The sequence below is a fragment of the Malaya genurostris genome, chromosome 2 (assembly GCF_030247185.1).
Source record: "Malaya genurostris strain Urasoe2022 chromosome 2, Malgen_1.1, whole genome shotgun sequence".
Classification (NCBI taxonomy): Eukaryota; Metazoa; Arthropoda; class Insecta; order Diptera; family Culicidae; genus Malaya; species Malaya genurostris.
Genome location: NC_080571.1, coordinates 189,111,310 through 189,132,143, shown reverse-complemented (window position 1 = coordinate 189,132,143; position 20,834 = coordinate 189,111,310). Strand labels below are relative to the sequence as shown.

The 20,834-nt window shown below is 38.5% G+C and overlaps 1 protein-coding gene across 6 annotated transcripts in view; it reads left to right on the top strand.

Moving 5' to 3' along the window:
* Positions 1–20,834, top strand: part of LOC131432790 (uncharacterized) — a 405,803-nt gene that overhangs the window by 193,898 nt on the left and 191,071 nt on the right. For all 6 annotated transcript variants that reach the window (XM_058599303.1, XM_058599301.1, XM_058599307.1 and 3 more), the window contains 2 exons: positions 20,174–20,410; positions 20,582–20,676. In XM_058599303.1, the coding sequence (XP_058455286.1) occupies positions 20,174–20,410; positions 20,582–20,676 (332 nt within the window). The remainder of the gene's footprint in view (positions 1–20,173; positions 20,411–20,581; positions 20,677–20,834) is intronic.

The window sequence follows — 20,834 nt, the reverse complement described above, 5'->3', positions numbered from 1 at the left end:
GAAGTTAATTGATTGACTGTTTCGGTTATCGCGTATTACACTACTAACGACTAACTACTAACGACTAACGACTTGTCTACGGGCCGACGCCCGAGACTAACGGATATTATCCGCGTGCACTCTGAGACTGACTGGCTAACCGACTGCCTCTAACTCTTCCCAACTATGGGTTTTTAAGCTCCAAACATTTTCTTTCGGGTGAAGCCCGATGATTTCAGTACAAGCCGAGCTTGTGATTCTAAGTAGAAAGTTCATTCGACTTTCTCCCGAAGTTCTACCGAAAGCCGAGACTACTGTCACTATGTCAATGACAGTGCCCGGTGCCCGTGAAAAGATATTTTTGTTTTTACTCGCCGCGTTTACGCTGACGTGAAGGCTTGCCTGAAAGGTGACGAATTTTTCCGTCACGATTGGGTTGCTGTTCTTGCAATGTTGTTTTTCCTTCACGGCCACAAAAATCGCAGCCGCGGTCAACATTTAAATGAAATTATCTTCAAAATGTAAATGTCATGTACCAATCTAACGTTTAAAATAAAGAACCGATGAGATTTTGCAAATTTTATGCGTTTTATTGTTTAAAAAAGTTCTCAAGCTCTTAAAAAATCACCCTGTATTAAAACTACTTTCCAATTTGCTGGAAAGAAGCTTCAATAACGTAGTTCCATTAGATACCCTAAAATACTTCAATTCTCAACTCTCGATGTTCTTTTGGACATGGAATTCTTAAAGCTTGAATAAGTTAAAAAAAGTACGGGTGTGTAATGTCCGAGACATAACTGGATGTCGTGAATACGAATATGACACACTTTATTTATGCTTCCGAGTTCGAATTGGTAGTTCATCGATTGTTTGAATTGTGCAACTTTCCCCTCTTTCATTACTAGAAATTTAAACGATGCGCCTAGACTAAATTACAGATTAGTTACATTAAAAATTCTGAAACGCAATTAAATATTATGAAATAAGTAGTATAGTTCTTTATAATAAAAAAATGGTGGCTCTGAAAAGAAATTTTTATGAAAGCGTTCGTGATGAAGAGTGACGATTTGAGTTAGTTCAGCACACAGACTCTGAATTCTAAACCTATATTCCAGAACTAAGCTCTAAATTTTGAAGACGATTTTTCGCCATGACTACCAAAATGGATTTTATAGATTACAGTAAAGTAAATTTCCGCATAATTCTTTAGGAGTATTATTATGGTTCTAAAAAGAACCGAATAGAAGAAGTCTGGAATAAAGAACTGGATCCTGAGTTCAAGAACTAAATTTAGAACCAATAACAGACTCAGAATCCAGTTTCAATTCTAGAATTGCAATTTCGAAACTCAAATTTGCTCCGGAATACAGTTTCAGAATCCAGTTGCAGCACGCAGGCTCTGAATTCTAAACCTATATTGCGGAACTAAGATCTGAAAATTGAACTTCTCGTTACGACTACCGAAAACCAAATGGTTGCAGGTGCTCTCTCCGTCGCTGCTGGTTTAACTCCCGCGACGGCAGTCTGCTCGCCTTGAAGGCCAGCAAGCGAATGAAAGTTGCGACCCGAGCGTTTGAGGTTTTAACCACGCAGAAGGTGCTCTCTCCGTCGCTGCTGGTTGATGGTTTAACTCCCGCGATGGCAGTCTGCTCGCCTTGATGACCAGCAAGCGAATGAGAATTGCGACCTGAGCGTTTGAGGTTTTAACCACGCAAAAGGTGCTCTCTCCGTCGCTGCTGGTTGATGATTTAACTCTCGCGATGGCAGTCTTCTCGCCATGAAAGCCAGCAAGCGAATGAGAGTTGCGACCTGAGCGTTTGAGGTTTTAACCACGCAGAAGGCGCTCTTTCCGTCGCAGCTGGTTTAAATCCCGCGATGGCAGTCTTCTCGCCTTGATGGCCAGCAAGCGAATGAAAGTTGCTACCTGTGCGTTTGAGGTTTTAACCACGCAGAAGGTGCTCTCTCCGTCGCTGCTGGTTGATGGTTTAACTCCCGCGATGGCAGTCTGCTCGCCTTGATGGCCAGCAAGCGAATGAAAGTTGCTACCTGAGCGTTTGAGGTTTTAACCACACAGAAGGTGCTTTTTCCGTCGCTTCTGGTTTAACTGACGCGATGGCAGTCTGCTCGCCTTGAAGGCCAGCAAGCGAATGAGAGTTGCGACCTGAGCGTTTGATGTTTTAACCACGCAGAAGGTGCTCTCTCCGTCGCTGCTGGTTGATGGTTTAACTCCCGCGATGGCAGTCTGCTCGCCTTGATGGCCAGCAAGAGAATGAGAGTTGTTACCTGAGCGTTTGAGGTTTTAACCACGCAAAAGGTGCTCTCTCCGTCGCTGCTGGTTGATGGTTTAACTCCCGCGATGGCAGTCTGCTCGCCTTGATGGCCACCAAGCAAATGAGAGTTGCTACCTGAGCGTTTGAGGTTTTAACCACGCAGAAGGTGCTCTCTCCGTCGCTGCTGGTTGATGGTTTAACTCCTGCGATGGCAGTCTGCTCGCCTTGAAGGCCAGCAAGCGAATGAAAGTTGCTACCTGAGCGTTTTAGGTTTTAACCACGCAGATGGCGCTCTCTCCGTCGCTGCTGGTTGAAGGTTTAACTCCCACGACGTCTGCTTCCATCGAACGCACGAAAAGAAGTGATCGATTTTCACCACGGTTCCCCTTATATACACATTCAGTTGAAGATATGTGCCTGACTACCTCAAAATCGTCGTTCTTGCGCGAAAAACCCAAGCGAAGGTAAAGAGTTTTCCGCATTATTTTGATATTTTGAGAAAACCTAATTTTTGAGTAGTTTGTTGTTATCTCACACTGTTCAAAATATTATCCTAAATTCCTGATCATATTTTTGATGAAATGGTGAAAGAATTATGTTGCTACCATTAATACAAGTCGAGATATTCACGATTAAGTTCTGCCCATTCTTCCATATGGCTAATTTTGAAAAGGCACCCCATAGTAAAGTAAGTCGTATTCACGACAAAACTGAACATTGACTATTTTGACCTGTTCTAAAAACCGGGAATTTTTGTCTCGCGCACCGGGAAACCTGAGAAAAAAACGGGAAATTGAAATCGCTAATACGCTTGCCACCCTGTTTTTTTAATTTTGGTCGTTATTGCTATGGCTGAACACCCCTAGTGTCAGCACCCCTTGTTGGCAAGCAGTCCAATACCTGAAGCCTACGCCGCTGGAAGTCAAATGTATCTGTCAGTGTATCAGTTTCATGGCTGAGAACTCTTTCCAGCTTCTACGAGTGACGAGGTCTAATCTTGTAGTGAGGATGTTCATCAATAGAAGATCCTTGTAATCGACCGATTGAATGATTTGATCTAACGTTTGTTCAGTTCTTTCAACTCCTTCAACGAGACTATGTAGATCGATAACAGATTCCTTTGCAAAAAGACAGGCAGGTTGAAGAAAGCTTGTACTTGACGTCGTTTCAGCTGCTTACTATTGTTGTACTGTTGCCACTTGATAGTTGGCCTTGGTAATCTGAAGAGGGTCGATAAGACTTTTGGGCTCACCTTGCAGACACCCTATCAGACAATGGAATTTCTTCACTTCGGGCAATTCCGGTTTCCAGAGGATGAGTGATGTAAATAGTTCCCGGAAGCTCAGCCACTCATCTATGTTTCCGTCGAATGACTGCAACTTAATTTGTGATTAGCCGGACGTGATCGATTGCTCCAACACATTCGGTTCTTGTAACTCCTTAGCCTTGTCAACTACAAAGGATTTGATTTCGTATTACCAATCACTGAGCTCCATGCGCTCTTTTCCAAAGCACTGCCTTCAACATTATAATCATCGTGAGCAAAAATGTCAACGTTTCCTTGAAGGCTTGCGCGAATCGTAAATATCATTGAAAGATAATTGAATCTCCTTTAATCTAGCCGTTAACGCCCGTAATGATGGTGGCCTTTTAGCCGTTGTGGTACCAGCAGCAGGCATGATGTTTGGTGAAAATAAAAAAAAAAACAAAGAAAAAGACGATGTAGTGCTCTGCGAGATGACCTAGCTTTGCTAGGTATATACTGTGTAAATTATCCACGAAAACAGTATTTGCGCTATACAACAGTGTTCTTTTCGACAATAAATGGCATCCTAAAACATATATGTAACAAAATATGATTGCCAAGAGGAAGTTTAATGTGATACCAAATAAAGTCGGTTTCGCGGGCAACTCACCTAGAGAAATCAACTGCGGCGCAAGACTACGGCGAAGTAAATTGATTCCAACTCCTAGTTTAAAGAAAATGCCCAAAAGGCATTCAAGGCTCAGTAAGTTTAGGCAAAGTCAAAGAAAATACCATTCAATTACAATTGTGTATTTCCTGTACCCAGCTTTAATAGAAAACGTACCACCGGTCCAGCGATTCGAGCATCAATGAAGTATTGTCAAGTTATGGAATCCTGAAGCGTTGTTGACCAATTGATCCGTCAGTGTAATCCAATAGCAATGGCGGTTCCGACCAAAGCGACGCCAATTCCAAGGCACGACTAAGTTGTTCAGCAATCTATTGTTCTTTATGGTCCAGTGCGATGGCAGCAACAAGCGTCGTTTTACCATTGATGGCGTCAGTATCATGCAGAAACATTCCTAGACTTCCTTACTTTTGTAGGCCCCAAATCCGGTCCCTTATGGATTCTTCGATAGGGGTGAGCGGTAGATATCAAAATCCCAACATCGAACGAAGATCAGTCTCACTCTTTTCAACCTTCCTTATCACACCAGTAATCGGATGAATTATGATGACGGAAGTGATCATGACGATGATGATGATGACGATAGGTAGAATTGTTACAATTACTGTTGAGTTTCACACAGGGTTGTAGTTGTGGGTGGTATATATCTCGAACAGATTCAATGTTATATTTGCTAGAGTTCAATTGAGTATCACTCTTCGAGTTGCTGGAGCGTTGTAATTATTGAGATGAAATATTTTCTGTACGGTAGTTAAAGTGTAATCGTGGCGGTTGTGTGTAGTTGTATGTGTATATCATGTACAGGGTCCGCCATGTAACTTTTTTTTAAACATGCAATAAAACACAAACGGTTCATCCGATTTCAAAATTTATTTTTTCATATTAAAGTACAATCCTTCCGGTTAGTTGTGGAATATAATTTCATTCAAATGGCTGCCTCGGCTGACCTTGCAGTACGCCATGTAGCATGATAATATTGACCCGACTAACCCAAACGAAATACTTTCCCACATTCCAGCATTCACACGATCTCTAACCAATCCTTCTCTGATCACAGATCATAAACCAAAACCGAACATGCACTAAAATCCCAAACACCAATCCTTACATCCTTCATCCTTCAAGTACCATGCATTCAAAATAGTAACAGGTCGTAAAAACACTTGACGATCGTTACATTTCCCAAGAGCCAGCAATATGGTTCACATTAAGTTCCCATGCTAGCCGGCTGTGTTGCAACATATGCTGCACACGGCGAGCTGTCCATCAATGTCAACTTCCCTTTCTGAGCAGCCTAGATAGCCGTGTAGTGTCGGTAGCGGTTTCCCAACTGGCTAAGAATAATGCTACGGTACACCTGTACCGGTGGTATAAGTCCACGAAACAGGTAAGCCGTGTGACATCCGGCGGAATTATTTTCAACCAAGAATTCATCCACTGGTTTCCTGTTCCATGTCGTAAAAGGCCACAAAAATAGGAACTCCTAAGTCAAGGTGTATTTCCGTGCCGAGGACTGAATGGCTGCAGGAGGTTAAACAATGCAGTCGTGAACGGAATATCTTGGAACCTAGTCGCTGATGGTTTGTTAGGGAAACGTAATAACCTTGGATTTTCGACTTATGGTTTTGCCGACGATTATCATATATTGATGACCGGTATAAGCATTATCACTCTCTTTGATTTAATGCAGCAAGCCCTGCGATCTGTTCAACAATGGTGTTATCTGGTTAGATTATCTGTAATTCCGGGCAAAATATCAATGGTGCTTTTAACTTATCGTAGGATAATCACAGGAGCTCGTCCATTACAGTTCTTCGGTCACTGTGGTTGATCAAGTTAAATACGTCGGGGTTGTTTTGGATTCTTGACCAATTGACTGAATTGGTCTGCTCACATTGACTTCAGGATTAAAAAAGCTTGCGAGGCTTTCGGCCAATGCAGACGAGCTTTTGGAAAGTCATGGAGACTCAAACCCAGATACATTCAATGGATCTACACAACTATTGTTAGACCAATTTTAGCATACGGATGTCTTGTATGGTAGCAGAAAGGAGAAGTTACGACAGTTTAGTCAAAGCTAAATCATCTCCAAAGTATGGTCCTAATAGCGATGACAGGAGCATTCACGACAACCCCTAATGCTGCTCTAGAGGCGCTACTATGCATTAAACCACTACAAGTGTTCCTAAAACAAGAAGCATTATCTCTTGCTCACCGTCGTAAGGTTACAGGGCTTTGGAACAGTAATGGGTTACTATGCTTATGCTTATGCTACCAGCCACACTCGCTTGTGGTCTCAAATGGTTACCTGGGATGAGTATTTATTCGCTCCTAGTGACCTAACTCTCACATGCAGTTTTTCTTTCAAAACATTCAATGTGAGCTATCCTCTTCGTGAGGAATGGTTGTCTGGTTATTTGGAACGACAACTTGATGAACACATAGTTTGTTATACAGACGGTTCTCTGTTGAATGGTCGTGCTGGTACTGGTGTCTACTGTCGTGAAATGAGGCTAGAGCAGTCTCATTTACTTGGTAAATACTGTACTGTTTTCGAAGCAGAAATCTACGCGATTCTGTGTGGAATACAATCGGCAATGATGAGTTGGCTAGAGCTGGTGCAACGAATGATTTCGTTGCTCCGGAACCAGCTTTACCACTTTCAACTAGTTGGATAAAGCACAAGATTCGTTGTTGGGCTGCATCCAAACATGCCAACAAAAGGATATTCTCTCGTTTCTCACCCAATGTGATAAGGAGCTATAGTCAGAAGGGTTCATTGTTCTTCTTGTAGTGAATAAATCCTTACTGTATTCACCTTAAATAGGGATTAGCAGATTGTTTGGCATCCTTAATGGGGTACCGAATGTTACTGCGTATCAGGAGTCATCATTCACACCAATCTAGTAGCAGACGAAATCTTATTGTTCATCAGCTCAAGCTGTAAAGCGTAATTATTTATTTCAGTTGGAACAAAGGTTTTATAAAGAAGCTTACATATTGGTGTGGTTCTTAAGTGTTAGGTTAAATTCACTCCTAACAATGAATCCGAAACATTAAATCCTACAAATTATTTTATTATAATTCTTCACTTTCTGTTATATACCTACGAGAAATCGCTTATTAAATATACATTATAATCTCTGACCGACAAATGACTCGATATGAGCGACGATGCGGTCATCGCGCTTGGATATAACACAGGAAACTGTCGCCGTTTTATCTCTCAGCGAATCTCGTGTAGTTGCAGTGTTGTCAGAGTTGCCTGCTTGGTGACACCGAATTTACTTCTGCTCGTACATACTGCGAATCGTTCTGCATTCTTCCGGGAGTGCAGAATGGTGTTTACTTCTGCTTCCACTAAATGTGATCCCCAGCAGATTGTTCAGCATCCCTTAGGGGTGCAGAATTTACTTCTGCTTTTTTGTGGTTTTGTGTCGTCAATTTTCCCCATCCTAGTCCAAACCTTACCATTTCCCTTCAACCCTTCCCTCTTATATATCGGGAAAATGATGCTAAAAACAAATTGATGGCAAGGCACAAATCTCCAAATATAAAGGGGAACGTGCCATTTGAGCCAATTTGTTCTGATTCCTGATTCCCATGCTAGCTGGCCGTGTTGCAACATATGCTGCACACGGCGAGCTAAGTCAACTTCCCACACTATCCGCCGATGCGACATTTCTTTCCCTTGCGTAATGCACTAGAGGCTCAATCGCCTTCTTTTGCATTGATGCACCAATCGATGTTCTCTCTCTTTTTCCTCTCTCCCGCTAACAAGTTATTGAACGAAAGTATTGTAACTGGCTCCTCCCACCTTTATGTACGTAGAACAGGCAGTAGGTTAGTTTAAGTTTAGAACCTTTCAATAAAATCAATCTTGGAAAAACAATCGAAGTCGAAGGTGGTAAACCTTCAGATGTTTCTTTAATTAACGAACAAAAAAGAACTAACAGCCATACGGTCGGTCCAGTTTTTTAGTACATTTTCGATTGTATGCAGCTTTATTTCAGTTATGGCTGCACGAATGTTGTCCTTCAAGGTTTGAATTGTATCTGGCTTGTCCAAATAACACTTATCTTTGACAGCCCCCCAAAGATAATAGTCTAACGGCGTCAAATCACAGCTCCGAGGCGGCCAAACGAAATCCGAATTTCGACTGATAATTCGATCTTCGAAGACTGTGCGCAGAAGATCGCTCGTAGCATTGGCTGTGTGGCACGGAGCGCCGTCTTGTTGGAACCAAATAGTGTCCAAGTGGCGGCGGCTCCTGCTTCATTTTCGAAGAAAAATAGCCCAATGATGCCACCAGACCAAATACGCACCAAATCGTCACTCTCTGAGGATACATCGACTTCTCCATGGTAACGTGCGGGTTTTCCGTCCCCTAGATGCGACAATTTTGCTTATTAACATATCCGCCGAGATGAAAATGTGCCTCATCCGAGAAGATGATTTTTTGGCAAATTACCATGATTTTCAAAATCAAACTGCACTATTTTCACGCGTTCCTCAAGCGTATACACAACCATTTTCATTCAGCGGAAGGATAAAACTAAGTTTCTGTCAAATCAGAAGTGACATTAAGGTTATTAATGTCGAAATAACCGCTAGTTAAAAAAAATGCTAGATTGTGGACCCTGTATATATAAAATTTTATTGGCAGTAATGGCTTACGAGTTTCCTAATGCTTGTCATTGGGAATGCTGAAAATTCGGGGAAAACATTACGAGACAAGATGGAATTTAGAGACCAAACAATGGTTCTTACAGAAGTTGTTCATGAAGGATTCACTGGTTTGTCGGGATTATTCCACTAGTTTGACTATCTATCAGGAATATCCATTAAAAATTAATTAGAAAATTAGACCGACGGGTAAACAAAACCATTGTTTCTCGACTCCAACATTACTTACTTCGGGTCGAGAGATGTCGAACCTCTGATAAATAATCAGTGTGGATGCGAAATGAACTCAATGATTTTATAGAGCTCATTCTAGAAAAATCTCGAGGCAAACGTGTTCCTCGATATCTTGAGAGTCATATACTAAATCAGGAAACAAGCGGGCGTTCCTTACTCCACACAAGTGAGACATTTATATCATTCGAAGAACGCATGAAGAACATAAGCTACCGCTCGATCAATCCAAAGGAGATTTGGTGTTCGATTAAGGTTTACGAGTAAGACAGCAAATGCTAAACCAAATCGCCGGGTTGGAAATAAACATCGCGGTGGTCGACTTAACCAAGCAAGGGATTGCAGCAATAAGCAAGGAAGAAGTTTCTAGTGACTCAGGTGAATAGTGTGGAAGAGATGTAGGGTATTCGCGCTCCCTGACTTACACAAGTTACTGCGAAAATGAATCTGGGTTAGATTTCTATACAAAGGGTAACCACTAGTCTGACAACTATCAGTTGCATGCAAATTCCAACAGACATCCTAAATTAATCAAGGTTGAGAGTTTCGAGAATGCAAGATGTTACCCTAAAGATGGAAGCTTTTTTCCCAATCGTTCTCCAACAGTACATGAAGCCTTTGAGATGAGGAACGAAAGTTGGGGGCGTCTTCATTTTCAAATGGAATCGATGTAATCATTCGCTAAAGTTGTTGAATCAAGTCTGGCCACATCGATCCTAATGATAGCGGAATGTAATATTACCTAGAAATATTATTTTGTTTTCGTGAAACTTATTTCAACGTATCGAGAAAGTGCTTTTGTCTCGGACAGACGGGAATGTTGTGGTCCTCGAAAATTACTCACGAAAAGACGGAATGAGAGAAACTTTCCGATATATTTACACAGTTTGCAGATTATGCTATAGATTAGAGGAAAGCCCTTGGGTATTTTTGTTTGTGACCAGGATGACCTTCATAAGAACGAGCAAACACAAGTCAATCGAGCTGGCAGTAATAACTAATATTGAGTAAAGCTTTCGTATTCCGAATGAAATCCGCGGGAAAGCTAGAGGACAGGTGGGACTGTCTGTCGAGATTAGTTCAGTATTCTTCTCCGAGATCTAGATTGAAGTGGTATTGTGCTATTCGTAATCACCCAAATATTTGTGAATATTTCCCTTTCGGTAATGTTAGTGTTGTTACACTACATCGAGTCTTTATTGTAAGTTAGTACCTAACCCTGTGATCTATTAGATATAGTCTGCTACGTATTATTTTGTTACTTCTGGGCACACTGCATAAAACTACCAAATTGTGACGGATACACATTCACAGTGTAGAAGCGAAAAAAGCCGAACGGAAAGAAACTGAATCGGAAACAACTTACGCTGTGGTTAGAAAGTGACCTCGTCTCGTCTGAAGTTATAATCAAAATTTATTATTCTATTTATAATCGTGAGTATAATAACAATGAACTTTTAAATTCTTATAAATAACTACGAGAATAGAATTCAGTTCCAGAATAAGGTTAAGCCAATATATATATATATATATATATATATATATATATATATATATATATATATATATATATATATATATATATATATATATATATATATATATATATATATATATATATATATATATATATATATATATATATATATATATATATATATATATATATATATATATATATATATATATATATATATATATATATATATATATATATATATATATATATATATATATATATATATATATAAATATATAAATATATCTAATAAGTAACTGCCACAAAGTATGGTTTCATCTAGCAGCAGCTTACGATTGAAACAGTTAGTAGAAGAACGCGCAATTCAGCAGTGCAAACTGGAAGCCGAAAAAAAGAGCCATATAAGCCGAGTAAGACAGCGCAGTAAGCAGTGACGTGTCCAACACTGGGTCGAAAAACAAGAGATGAGGGATGTGACCGATAGATCAGATGTTGCTGTATATGTATCAACGATTACCTGGCGAACAAGTAATTCTTAACCGGTGTCTCTCTTCATTGGCGATGAATCAGTAACTAGTTATAAGTAATTCACCATCACTCGAAAAGTCTAACTATATCTAATAGTAGCCCTGTTCAATCGAATGGGAATATTTTGAATAGTTCTACAAGGCAACTAGAGTCATTAAACCTTACCTGTGATTGAAAGTTCCCTGCATACGTTACATCCCCCATACAGTGGGAAAGAAATGATGATCCATCTATGATATTTGTCTTGAATATTGCAACATTTGGTTCCACATGCTCCCCCGCCTCAGCACAGTATATTAATAATCGAAATGCGGCTAAGTTTGCGAACGTGTGTCCAAAAGCTATGGAGGATATTCACTCTTGTTCTTGTTTACGGCCGTATGCGATACGTTCGAAAGTATATCAAATTCGTATTCCCGTTTACATTCGAATCATTTGAAACTTTTAAACATCTTACATGCATAAAAACAACGCCCATCCAACTTAAACTATCAGTTCTGGTACAGATATGAGTTATAATTGAAAATCTTTGATATCATTTGTTATTTGACTTATTTTGTCGTGAATATGACTTACTTTACTATGGGACGCCTGTTCAAAATTTACCCTCTGAGAGGGTGATAAGTTTTTGATAGTGAATATCTCCTGTTGTATCTAACGAATCAACATAATTCTTGCTACATGCCATCGGAAATATGATCACAATTTTATGATAAAATTTTCAGTTGTGTGACATAATCTCAAATAGTTCAAAATTAAACTTTTCTGAAATGTTTGGTATAAACGAGTATCAAAGAGGATAATTCATAAGGCGCGTTTGCCTTTCTCGTATTTTGAAAGCTCATAGCTCAGTATTCTGTGGAAGGATTTATATAATCTAACTACCAATAGAATCGAAAATTTTCAAATTGAACGTGTATTGCAACAACATTGAAGTTTTTCAGCAGTACACTATTGAAAAACCAGTTTGAATTGACGCATGGCAGCACCAGCCAATCAGAACGCGAGATGTCTGCTTCTGTACAAGAGCATCCATATAAAAGTTGAGTGGTTCATTTTTCCTACCATTTGCTGAGCAACTGTTTCCTAAACAAGACACACGAGAGCACCGCTGCCAGTAGAAGGTATAAAATGAAATGTGATATGTGAAATAGCGTCATTCAAGTTAAAGCAGCTACTCTGAACGTACGAGACACCGTCAGCACGATGACACCGAAAACCGGTAGAAAGGCAACTAAAAAGTCCAGCAAGGCCCATTCAAAGCACTTTTTAGTGCTAAAGATAATCATAAAGAACTAGTTGAATTTTGTCGCTTTCCTACCATTTTCCGAGCAACTGTTGCCGAAACAAGACACACACGAGAAGTTTAAATAATTTGCACAGTCACTAACACATTCAATTACGAACGGCAATGCGAAAGTGGAAGTGATGATGTTGAACACATCTTTATACTAGTATACAAATATGCCGTGCGAAACAGAGTTGCCACGTATACAGATCAATATGTATTTTTGTCGTGAATTCTTTAGTATGCGGCCGAAAACAAAAATGAACAAATTGTTAGAACAAAGGTTTCCACTTGAATTTTGCATTCTACTTTCCAGGCGTATCAGAACTGGCTAAACTTAGAGCAATCTGAAATATTTCTTTATCACAGTGATGTGGTCGTCCTGAAAAGAACGGGGTTTTTGTTCAACTCCTCGTCGTTACGGATGGCCAGCTGCAGATGGCGAGGGACGATTTGCGTTTTCTTGTTGTCACGGGCAGCGTTACCGACCAATTCCCACACTTCTGCAGCCAAGTACTCCATCACTGCCGCCAGATAGGCTGGTGCTCCGGCACCGACATGCTCGGCGAGGTTTCCCTTCCGGAGCAGACGATGGATTCTGCCAACTGGGAACTGCAGAGCAGCACGGTTTGAGCGAGACTTTGCCTTGCCCTTAACTGTTCCTCCTGTGTGCGTGTTTCTACGTAAAAATTCCACAAGATGCTGTTAACAGCTAGACAGCCAATTCAGTTTTACTGGCTGCCTCTCTACTAACTCTCTCTTTTATATAGTCTCACTGTTTCCCGTTTTGCGAACAGGAAAGGTATTTTAACACAAAGACTGTCCGTACACCCACAACAACAACAACAACGACAACAACAACAACAACAACAACAACAACAACAACAACAACAACGACAATAATGTGCACTACAACAGCAACTTGAACACTAATAGTAACAATACCTGCCACAACAATAACAATAATGTGTCATTACAATATACCTTACCCTTGGACAAAGACTTACTAGCAGCTGCACGGGTTCAATTCTCCGGGAATCCAGGTGCAGATATTGCCTCAAAATTCATAAATTTTCAAAAAGGTGAAACAATCAACCCTTACAAAGGAACAAGAAGTATTCAAAACAACACTACTCCGGTCTTAGGAAGTAATGACATCGAAGCTGAACCATCCACTAACTATATGAACACATCTTCAATATCACAGAACATAAATACGTCTGCAATATCACAGGACATGAATACAGACAGCCAATTCGAAATTGATCCAATGCGTCCTCCAATTGTACGTCTTACTTCACAATCTGCAAATGGCGACGAACGCTTCTTAAAAGCAAGGCTTCGTGACCCGAAAATAATGCACGTCGTCCGTCTGTATTTGTCATATATGAAAAATCAACAACCTACAGTATGCATCGAGGGTATGACACCAACTAGTATAAAAATGCTATTAGCATCAGAAGGCCTTCCAACAACACCTGACCACCTCCTACGAATCTTCATCGAAGTGCATCAGGAATATGGAATGAAACCTAAGGAAGCGCTGGCCGACCTGGACTCTTATGGGAAATTTTTGACAAGTGAACGTACCCGCCGACTCCAACTAATCCAGGAAGCCGAACACAATTTTACAAGGCCGAATTTTCGGAAATAACGACGCCCTTTGACGAAGGAATAGAAACAGGAATTAGTAATGTAAGTATTCCAGAATTCTCAAAAACTTCTTCGCTTCACAGACAAAATGTGACTGAAATTTTGGTCTATTGCCAAAATTTCAACCGCATGAAAAGCCCGGCCAAAATGAAAGAAATTCACCAAAATTTAGTAACCTCCTCTTTCGACATAATCCTTGGAACTGAAAGCAGCTGGGATGAAAGTGTAAGAAGCGAAGAAGTATTTGGAAATAATTTTAACGTATTTCGGCACGACCGAAATTTATCTCTCTGTCAGAAAAAATCTGGAGGTGGAGTCCTTATAGCCATTAACTCTTGCTTTACTTCTGAAGAAATTATTACTCCTAAATATAAAGAATTTGAGCATGTATGGGCCAAAGTCTCAATATTGGGAGAAGAACATATTTACTGCTCTGTCTACTTCCCACCCGAAAATGCGAACAAATTCTCTTTTGAATTATTCTTTCAATCTTTAGACACAATTATTTCGAATATGGAACCTGAAGTAAAGCTTCATATTTTTGGCGACTTCAATCAACGTAATGCGGACTTCATTTCTGACATTGAAAATGAATCAATCTTACTTGCAGTCGTAGGAGAAAACGAAACATTGCGCTACTTTTTCGACAAAATTTCTAATTTTGGCCTACATCAAGTAAACTCCGTAAAAAATCAACAAAACGCATATTTAGACCTTCTTTTCACAAATTGCACAGAAGACTTTTGTGTGAATGCATCAAACCTGCCATTATGGAAAAATGAAGCATTTCACACCGCAATTGAATATTCATTATTTACACACAATGCATCCCTTCCCTACGACTTGGAATATGAGGAAGTGCCGGAATACAATAAAATTGACTTTGAAGTAGTCAAGTGTAGACTAAGTATAATAAATTGGCGGAACATACTGAGTACAGAAGGAAATGTCGACGTCGAAGTAAACAAATTTTATCACATTATAAACAAAATATTAGCCGAAACTTTGCCTATGAAAAGAAGAAGAAAAAATCATAACAGCAAATTACCTGTATGGTTCAATTCACAACTAAAACATTTGAAAAATAGGAAACAAAAAGCACACAAAACTTACAAACAAGAAAAAAGTGACGCTCATCTCCAAAATTACTTAAATCTATGCAATCAACTTAAAATAGCCATTAACACAGCACATGAAGAATATAACCGCAAAATTGAAAACGAAATAAAGACTTGCCCTAAGAACTTTTTTAACTACACAAAAACTAAACTAAAAAGCAACAATTTTCCATCTCAAATGCACCTCGACGAACATGTAGGGAAAAATACTACAGAAATCTGCAATCACTTTGCAAATATAAGTATATATTTAAGTATATACATCTTATTCAGAAACTGACCGTGACCGTGAATACTTCTCTTTCATACCTGCATTTTCCAACTCCATCTATGTAAACTATCTATCAGAACATGACATTTCGACAGCACTGAAAAACTTAGACGCCTCAAAAGGGCCTGGACCTGACAGTATACCACCAATATTTTTAAAAAATCTTGCTGAAGAACTTACACTACCACTACAACTACTTTTTAACCTATCACTTAATAAATGTACTTTTCATAAAGCATAGAAATCTTCCTTTCTTGTACCAATATTTAAATCTGGTGCAAAATCTAACATTCGGAACTACCGTGGAATAGCCATTATCTCATGCATTCCAAAATTATTTGAAAAAATTGTAAATGAAAAACTTTTTCATCAACTTAAAAATGTAATAACAAACAAACAACATGGCTTTTTAAAGGCCGCTCAACTACAACAAATCTCTTAGAATTTATGACATTCACTCTGAATGCAATGGACGCCGGAAACTACGTAGAAACTCTTTACACTGACTTTAGCAAAGCCTTCGACCGTATTGACATACCATTACTTCTACACAAACTACAAAAATATGGCATAAAACATACTCTTCTGGAATGGCTCAAATCATACTTAACGAATCGTGTACAGGTAGTCCGCTTCCAAAACATTCTGTCTGAACCAATTAATGTAACTTCTGGCGTACCTCAGGGTTCTCACTTAGGGCCTCTCCTTTTCATTTTACATATAAACGACATTTCCTTCATACTCAAAAATCTGAAAGTGCTTATATATGCAGACGACATGAAACTCTTCATGGAAATTAAAAATATTAACGACGCTGTAATATTCCAGAACGAAATCAATCTATTCCACATTTGGTGCTGCAAAAGTCTACTCCAACTCAATGTAAAAAAATGTAACTCAATAACTTTCAGTAGGAAAAATGAAACTATACCTATAAACATACATCTAGGATATCAACTTGTAGAAAAATGTAAAATTGTAAGAGATTTAGGCGTGATCTTAGACTCCAAGCTCACTTTTGTGGAACACTACAATACCATAATCAATAAAGCTAATAGCATGCTGGGCTTTATTAAACGCTTCAGTCATAACTTTCAGGACCCATACACAATTAAATTATTATACACTACATATGTCAGACCTATTTTGGAATATTGCAGCCTAGTATGGAATCCATACAATATTATTCACGAAGAACGCATCGAATCTATTCAAAAACAATTTCTTTTATATGCACTTCGTAAATTAAACTGGACAGCATTTCCTCTACCATCATATGAAGCACGCTGCATGCTCATCAATATACAAACACTTAAAGAACGCCGCGACTTTGCAATGCTTTATTTTATCAGCGACATTATTTCTCAACGCATTCAATCAGCTCCATTATTATCGCAATTAAATTTTTATATACCTAGCCGTCAATTACGTTCCAGGAAATTATTTTTAGAAAAACAAGCTAGAACAAATTATGCAAAATACAGTCCAGTCAATCGAATAATGCGCCATTACAATCAATACTGCGAATATCTTGACCTTACTATGTCTAAAAATCAAATCAAATCTCAGCTTTGTCGTAGAAATAATGCGTAGTATGTAAGTGAACATTGTAAACAATTTATATGTAGTCTACATTTGCTTGACGAAATAAATAAATAAAACACCGCTGCCAGTAGCAGGTATAAAATGAAATGTAAAGTGAGAAATAGCGTCATTTAAGTTAAAGTAGCTACTCTGAACGTACGAGACACCGTCAGCACGATGGCACCGAAAACCGGTAGAAAGGAAGATTTTTATCAAGATGGAAATTAAAATAATTTGTACCGTCACTAACACATTCAATTACGAACGGCAATTCTTAAGCGAAAGTGATGATGTTGAACACATCTTTATACTAGTATGGGGTCGTGTGAAAATATGCCATGCGAAACAGGGTTGCTATATACAGGTTAATCTGTATTTTATTTATACATACATATATGTACAAATTAATCTGAATTATTATTATTATTATTATTATCATTATTATTACTATCATTATTATTATTAAAATGACTCTTGCATACCGAAGATCGTCGATACATTTCAGACCAGGCCATTTCAATTGTCTCGTACTGAAATTTCGAGAAGAATCAGATATCTTCGAACTTCATAACTTCAATAAAAATAAACCACAAAATTGTCGTACCTAGCCTCCTATACTGGCCAATTAAAAAGGAATTGTTTCAAGTTTGGAATATATAGTTGTAGAATAGTAGCTGTTTAATGTAACTGTACTTTAATGTAGGTGCATCGCTTCAAACTCTGTTAATGAAAAAGGGGAAAGCTTGCACAATTCATACAATCAATCAACTAACTGATATTCGGAAAAGTGATGGGAGCGTGCCAGTTTTTTCGTATTCACGACATCCAGTTATGTCTGACATTACCCACCCGCCTTTTTTCGCTGATTTTTTATCATCATCCGTATCGACTATTCGACGTCTCTTATATATATATATATATATATATATATATATATATATATATATATATATATATATATATATATATATATATATATATATATATATATATATATATATATATATATATATATATATATATATATATATATATATATATATATATATATATATATATATATAAATATAATATATTTTGATTATAACTTCAATAGATTCAATAATCTTTAATCGCAGACGAGGTCACTTTCTAACCACAGCGTAAGATGTTTCCGATTCAGTTTCAAAATAATATAAAGATTCTAGTTCTACGTAGCAGACTATTTCAATAAATCACAGGGTTTACTCGCTTACAATTGAGACTCGATGTGGTGTAACAACACTAACATTATTTATACCGAAAGGGAAATATTCACAAATTTTTGGGTGATTGCGAATAGCACAACACCTCTTCTATCTCGGTTTCGGGGAAGAATACTTATTTAATTCCGATAGGCAGACCCATTCATTCGGAATACGAAAGCTTTGCTCAATATTAGTTATTACTTCCAGCTCGATTGACTTGTGTTTGCTCGTTTTTATGAAGGTCATCCGAGTCTTTCACGATCATCGTTCAGGCATACCCGATCTTGAACTCTCGCTAAACTTCTCATTGCTGGTACTCCTCTTCAACGCCTCATTGGCTCGGAGTTTGTGGTATTAAATAGCTCATCTTTCCAGCTAGCGCCAATAACTCGCTTTGCATTCTGGTCGATGGGATAGGCTATACGCGCAGTAATAACTAACAAATAGGTTTGATTTCTGATTCTAGAAGTCCAACAAACAGTCTCGACCAAGCGTTTTCCGGATAAACTGACGCGATTGATTGGAAGCAACAATGGGTGTGATACTTCAGAGTATCTGGGATGTTCTCGTGTTCTTTCGAATCTTGGAGAGGGGTACGGCAAGGTGATGGACTATCTTGTATCTTATTCAATATTGCTTTGGAAGGTGTGATTCGAAGAGCGAAGATCGACACAAGTGACACGATCTTCCGAAAGTCCTTACAGCGTTTTGGCTTCACTGACGATGATGATATTGTGACACGTAACCTTGAAAAGATTATGGAAACATACATTGGACTGAAACCTGAAGCTAGGCATATCGGACTGGTCATAAATGAGCCAAAAACAAAATACATGTGAGGACGAGGCTCTAGAGAAGATAAACTATGCCTCCCACCACGTATATCGATAGACGGTGACGATATCGAGGTGGTTGAAATCGTATATTTAAGCTCACTGGTGACCGCCGATAATGATACCAGCAGTGTAATTCAGAGGGGTATTTTGGCAGGAAATCGTGCGTACTTTGGACGCAAAAGAACCCTTCGATCGAGAAAAGTACGCCACCGCACGAAATTGACCATCTACAAAACGCTCATTAGACTGGTTGTTCTCTGTGGCCACGAGACCTGGACTATGCTGGTAGAGGAACAACGCGCCTTGGTGTTCTTGAATTTAATTCGACTGGATGAGAAGAGAGCAGCGAGCAAGGTGGATCGATCAAGTGTGGGACTATCTACGAAGCAATCGTACCGTGAGTGGCTGGCTACGAGCAGCCATTGACCGATTATGGTGGAGACGTATGCCTGATGCAGCAAGAGACACCCCAGAACTATAGCTATTACGTTATCTAAGTAGTCATACAACTAAATATTTTATTACAAATTGATCATATTCCCGATAGCATGTAGCAAAAACTTTGTTGATGCGTTAGATACAATAAGAGATTATCAAGATCAAAAACTTATAACTCTTCCAGATGGTAAATTTCGACAAAGCTTACATAGCATAGTAAGACTTATTCACATCAAAAATTGTTACTGTGCTACAATATGGATATGTACTTCATTTTGTTTACAATCAAAAATATGAGCGTCGGGCCAAATAAATTAGAGTAAAAAAATATAGGGTCTCCGACGCTTCGATTAAGAGTTGGTTCTCATACAATTCTACATCCTTTCTATAGAGCAAGGTGAGAATATGGATAACGGTCTATCAATGTTCATATTATGCATATTTCTTTATCGTCCTAGTACGTAAGCTAACAATCGGTTGCGAAGTTTTTTGAGCCAGAATTTCAAATAACTACTAATGAGATCAGGCTTATTCGTTTACGTAGAGTTGACACTTGTATACTTAATATTTTAACATTATCTCTGTTTCTTAACATACATACACTATGTTTATACACTTTAATTATATGAACTGCATATTTCTCTTTTTTAGGTGATTGGATCAGATAGGAACATTTCCGAAATTGTTCTAGACCATCGAGCAAACGTTCTTTACTCTTTGGTGAAAATGTATCATGGTGATTTGAATTTTATATTCGAACGAACAATTTCAGAGTGTAATCAAACTAAGTTTTCCGATAAGATTTACAACATCATTGAAAGTTACCTACCACTCCTGCTGTACAACGGTAACATTTTTCAGAATGTTTCTAGTTTAAAAATACCGAAAGTAAGTAGACATCTCAAAGTATCCAGAGTGAAATCGTTTTAATTACTTGAATTAAGGCTATTAAATTAATGATGCTTACTCGTTTATGGTTCATATATTTTCTTTTCAAATATATTGAACTTCATCATATTTTGTTCATATCTAACTATTTCGGTGTATGTATTTTTACAGAGCGCAAGTACCCTATACTTGGAAACAAACCAAATTCTGCAGAGCTTTCAACAAATAAAAGGAGTGTTGGGTGGATGTATTCTGTATCATAACAAGTAAGTGTTGCATCAAGACTTCCTTGAACGTTATGTTGTTTTTCGTTGGTTTGTATAGAATAATATTTCTTGCAAAGAATAAGGAGTTCCACAAGTACTAGATTGTACCAAATATTCTCGGCTGCTTGGCCACCCATGGAAGTTGACCATCAATGTCA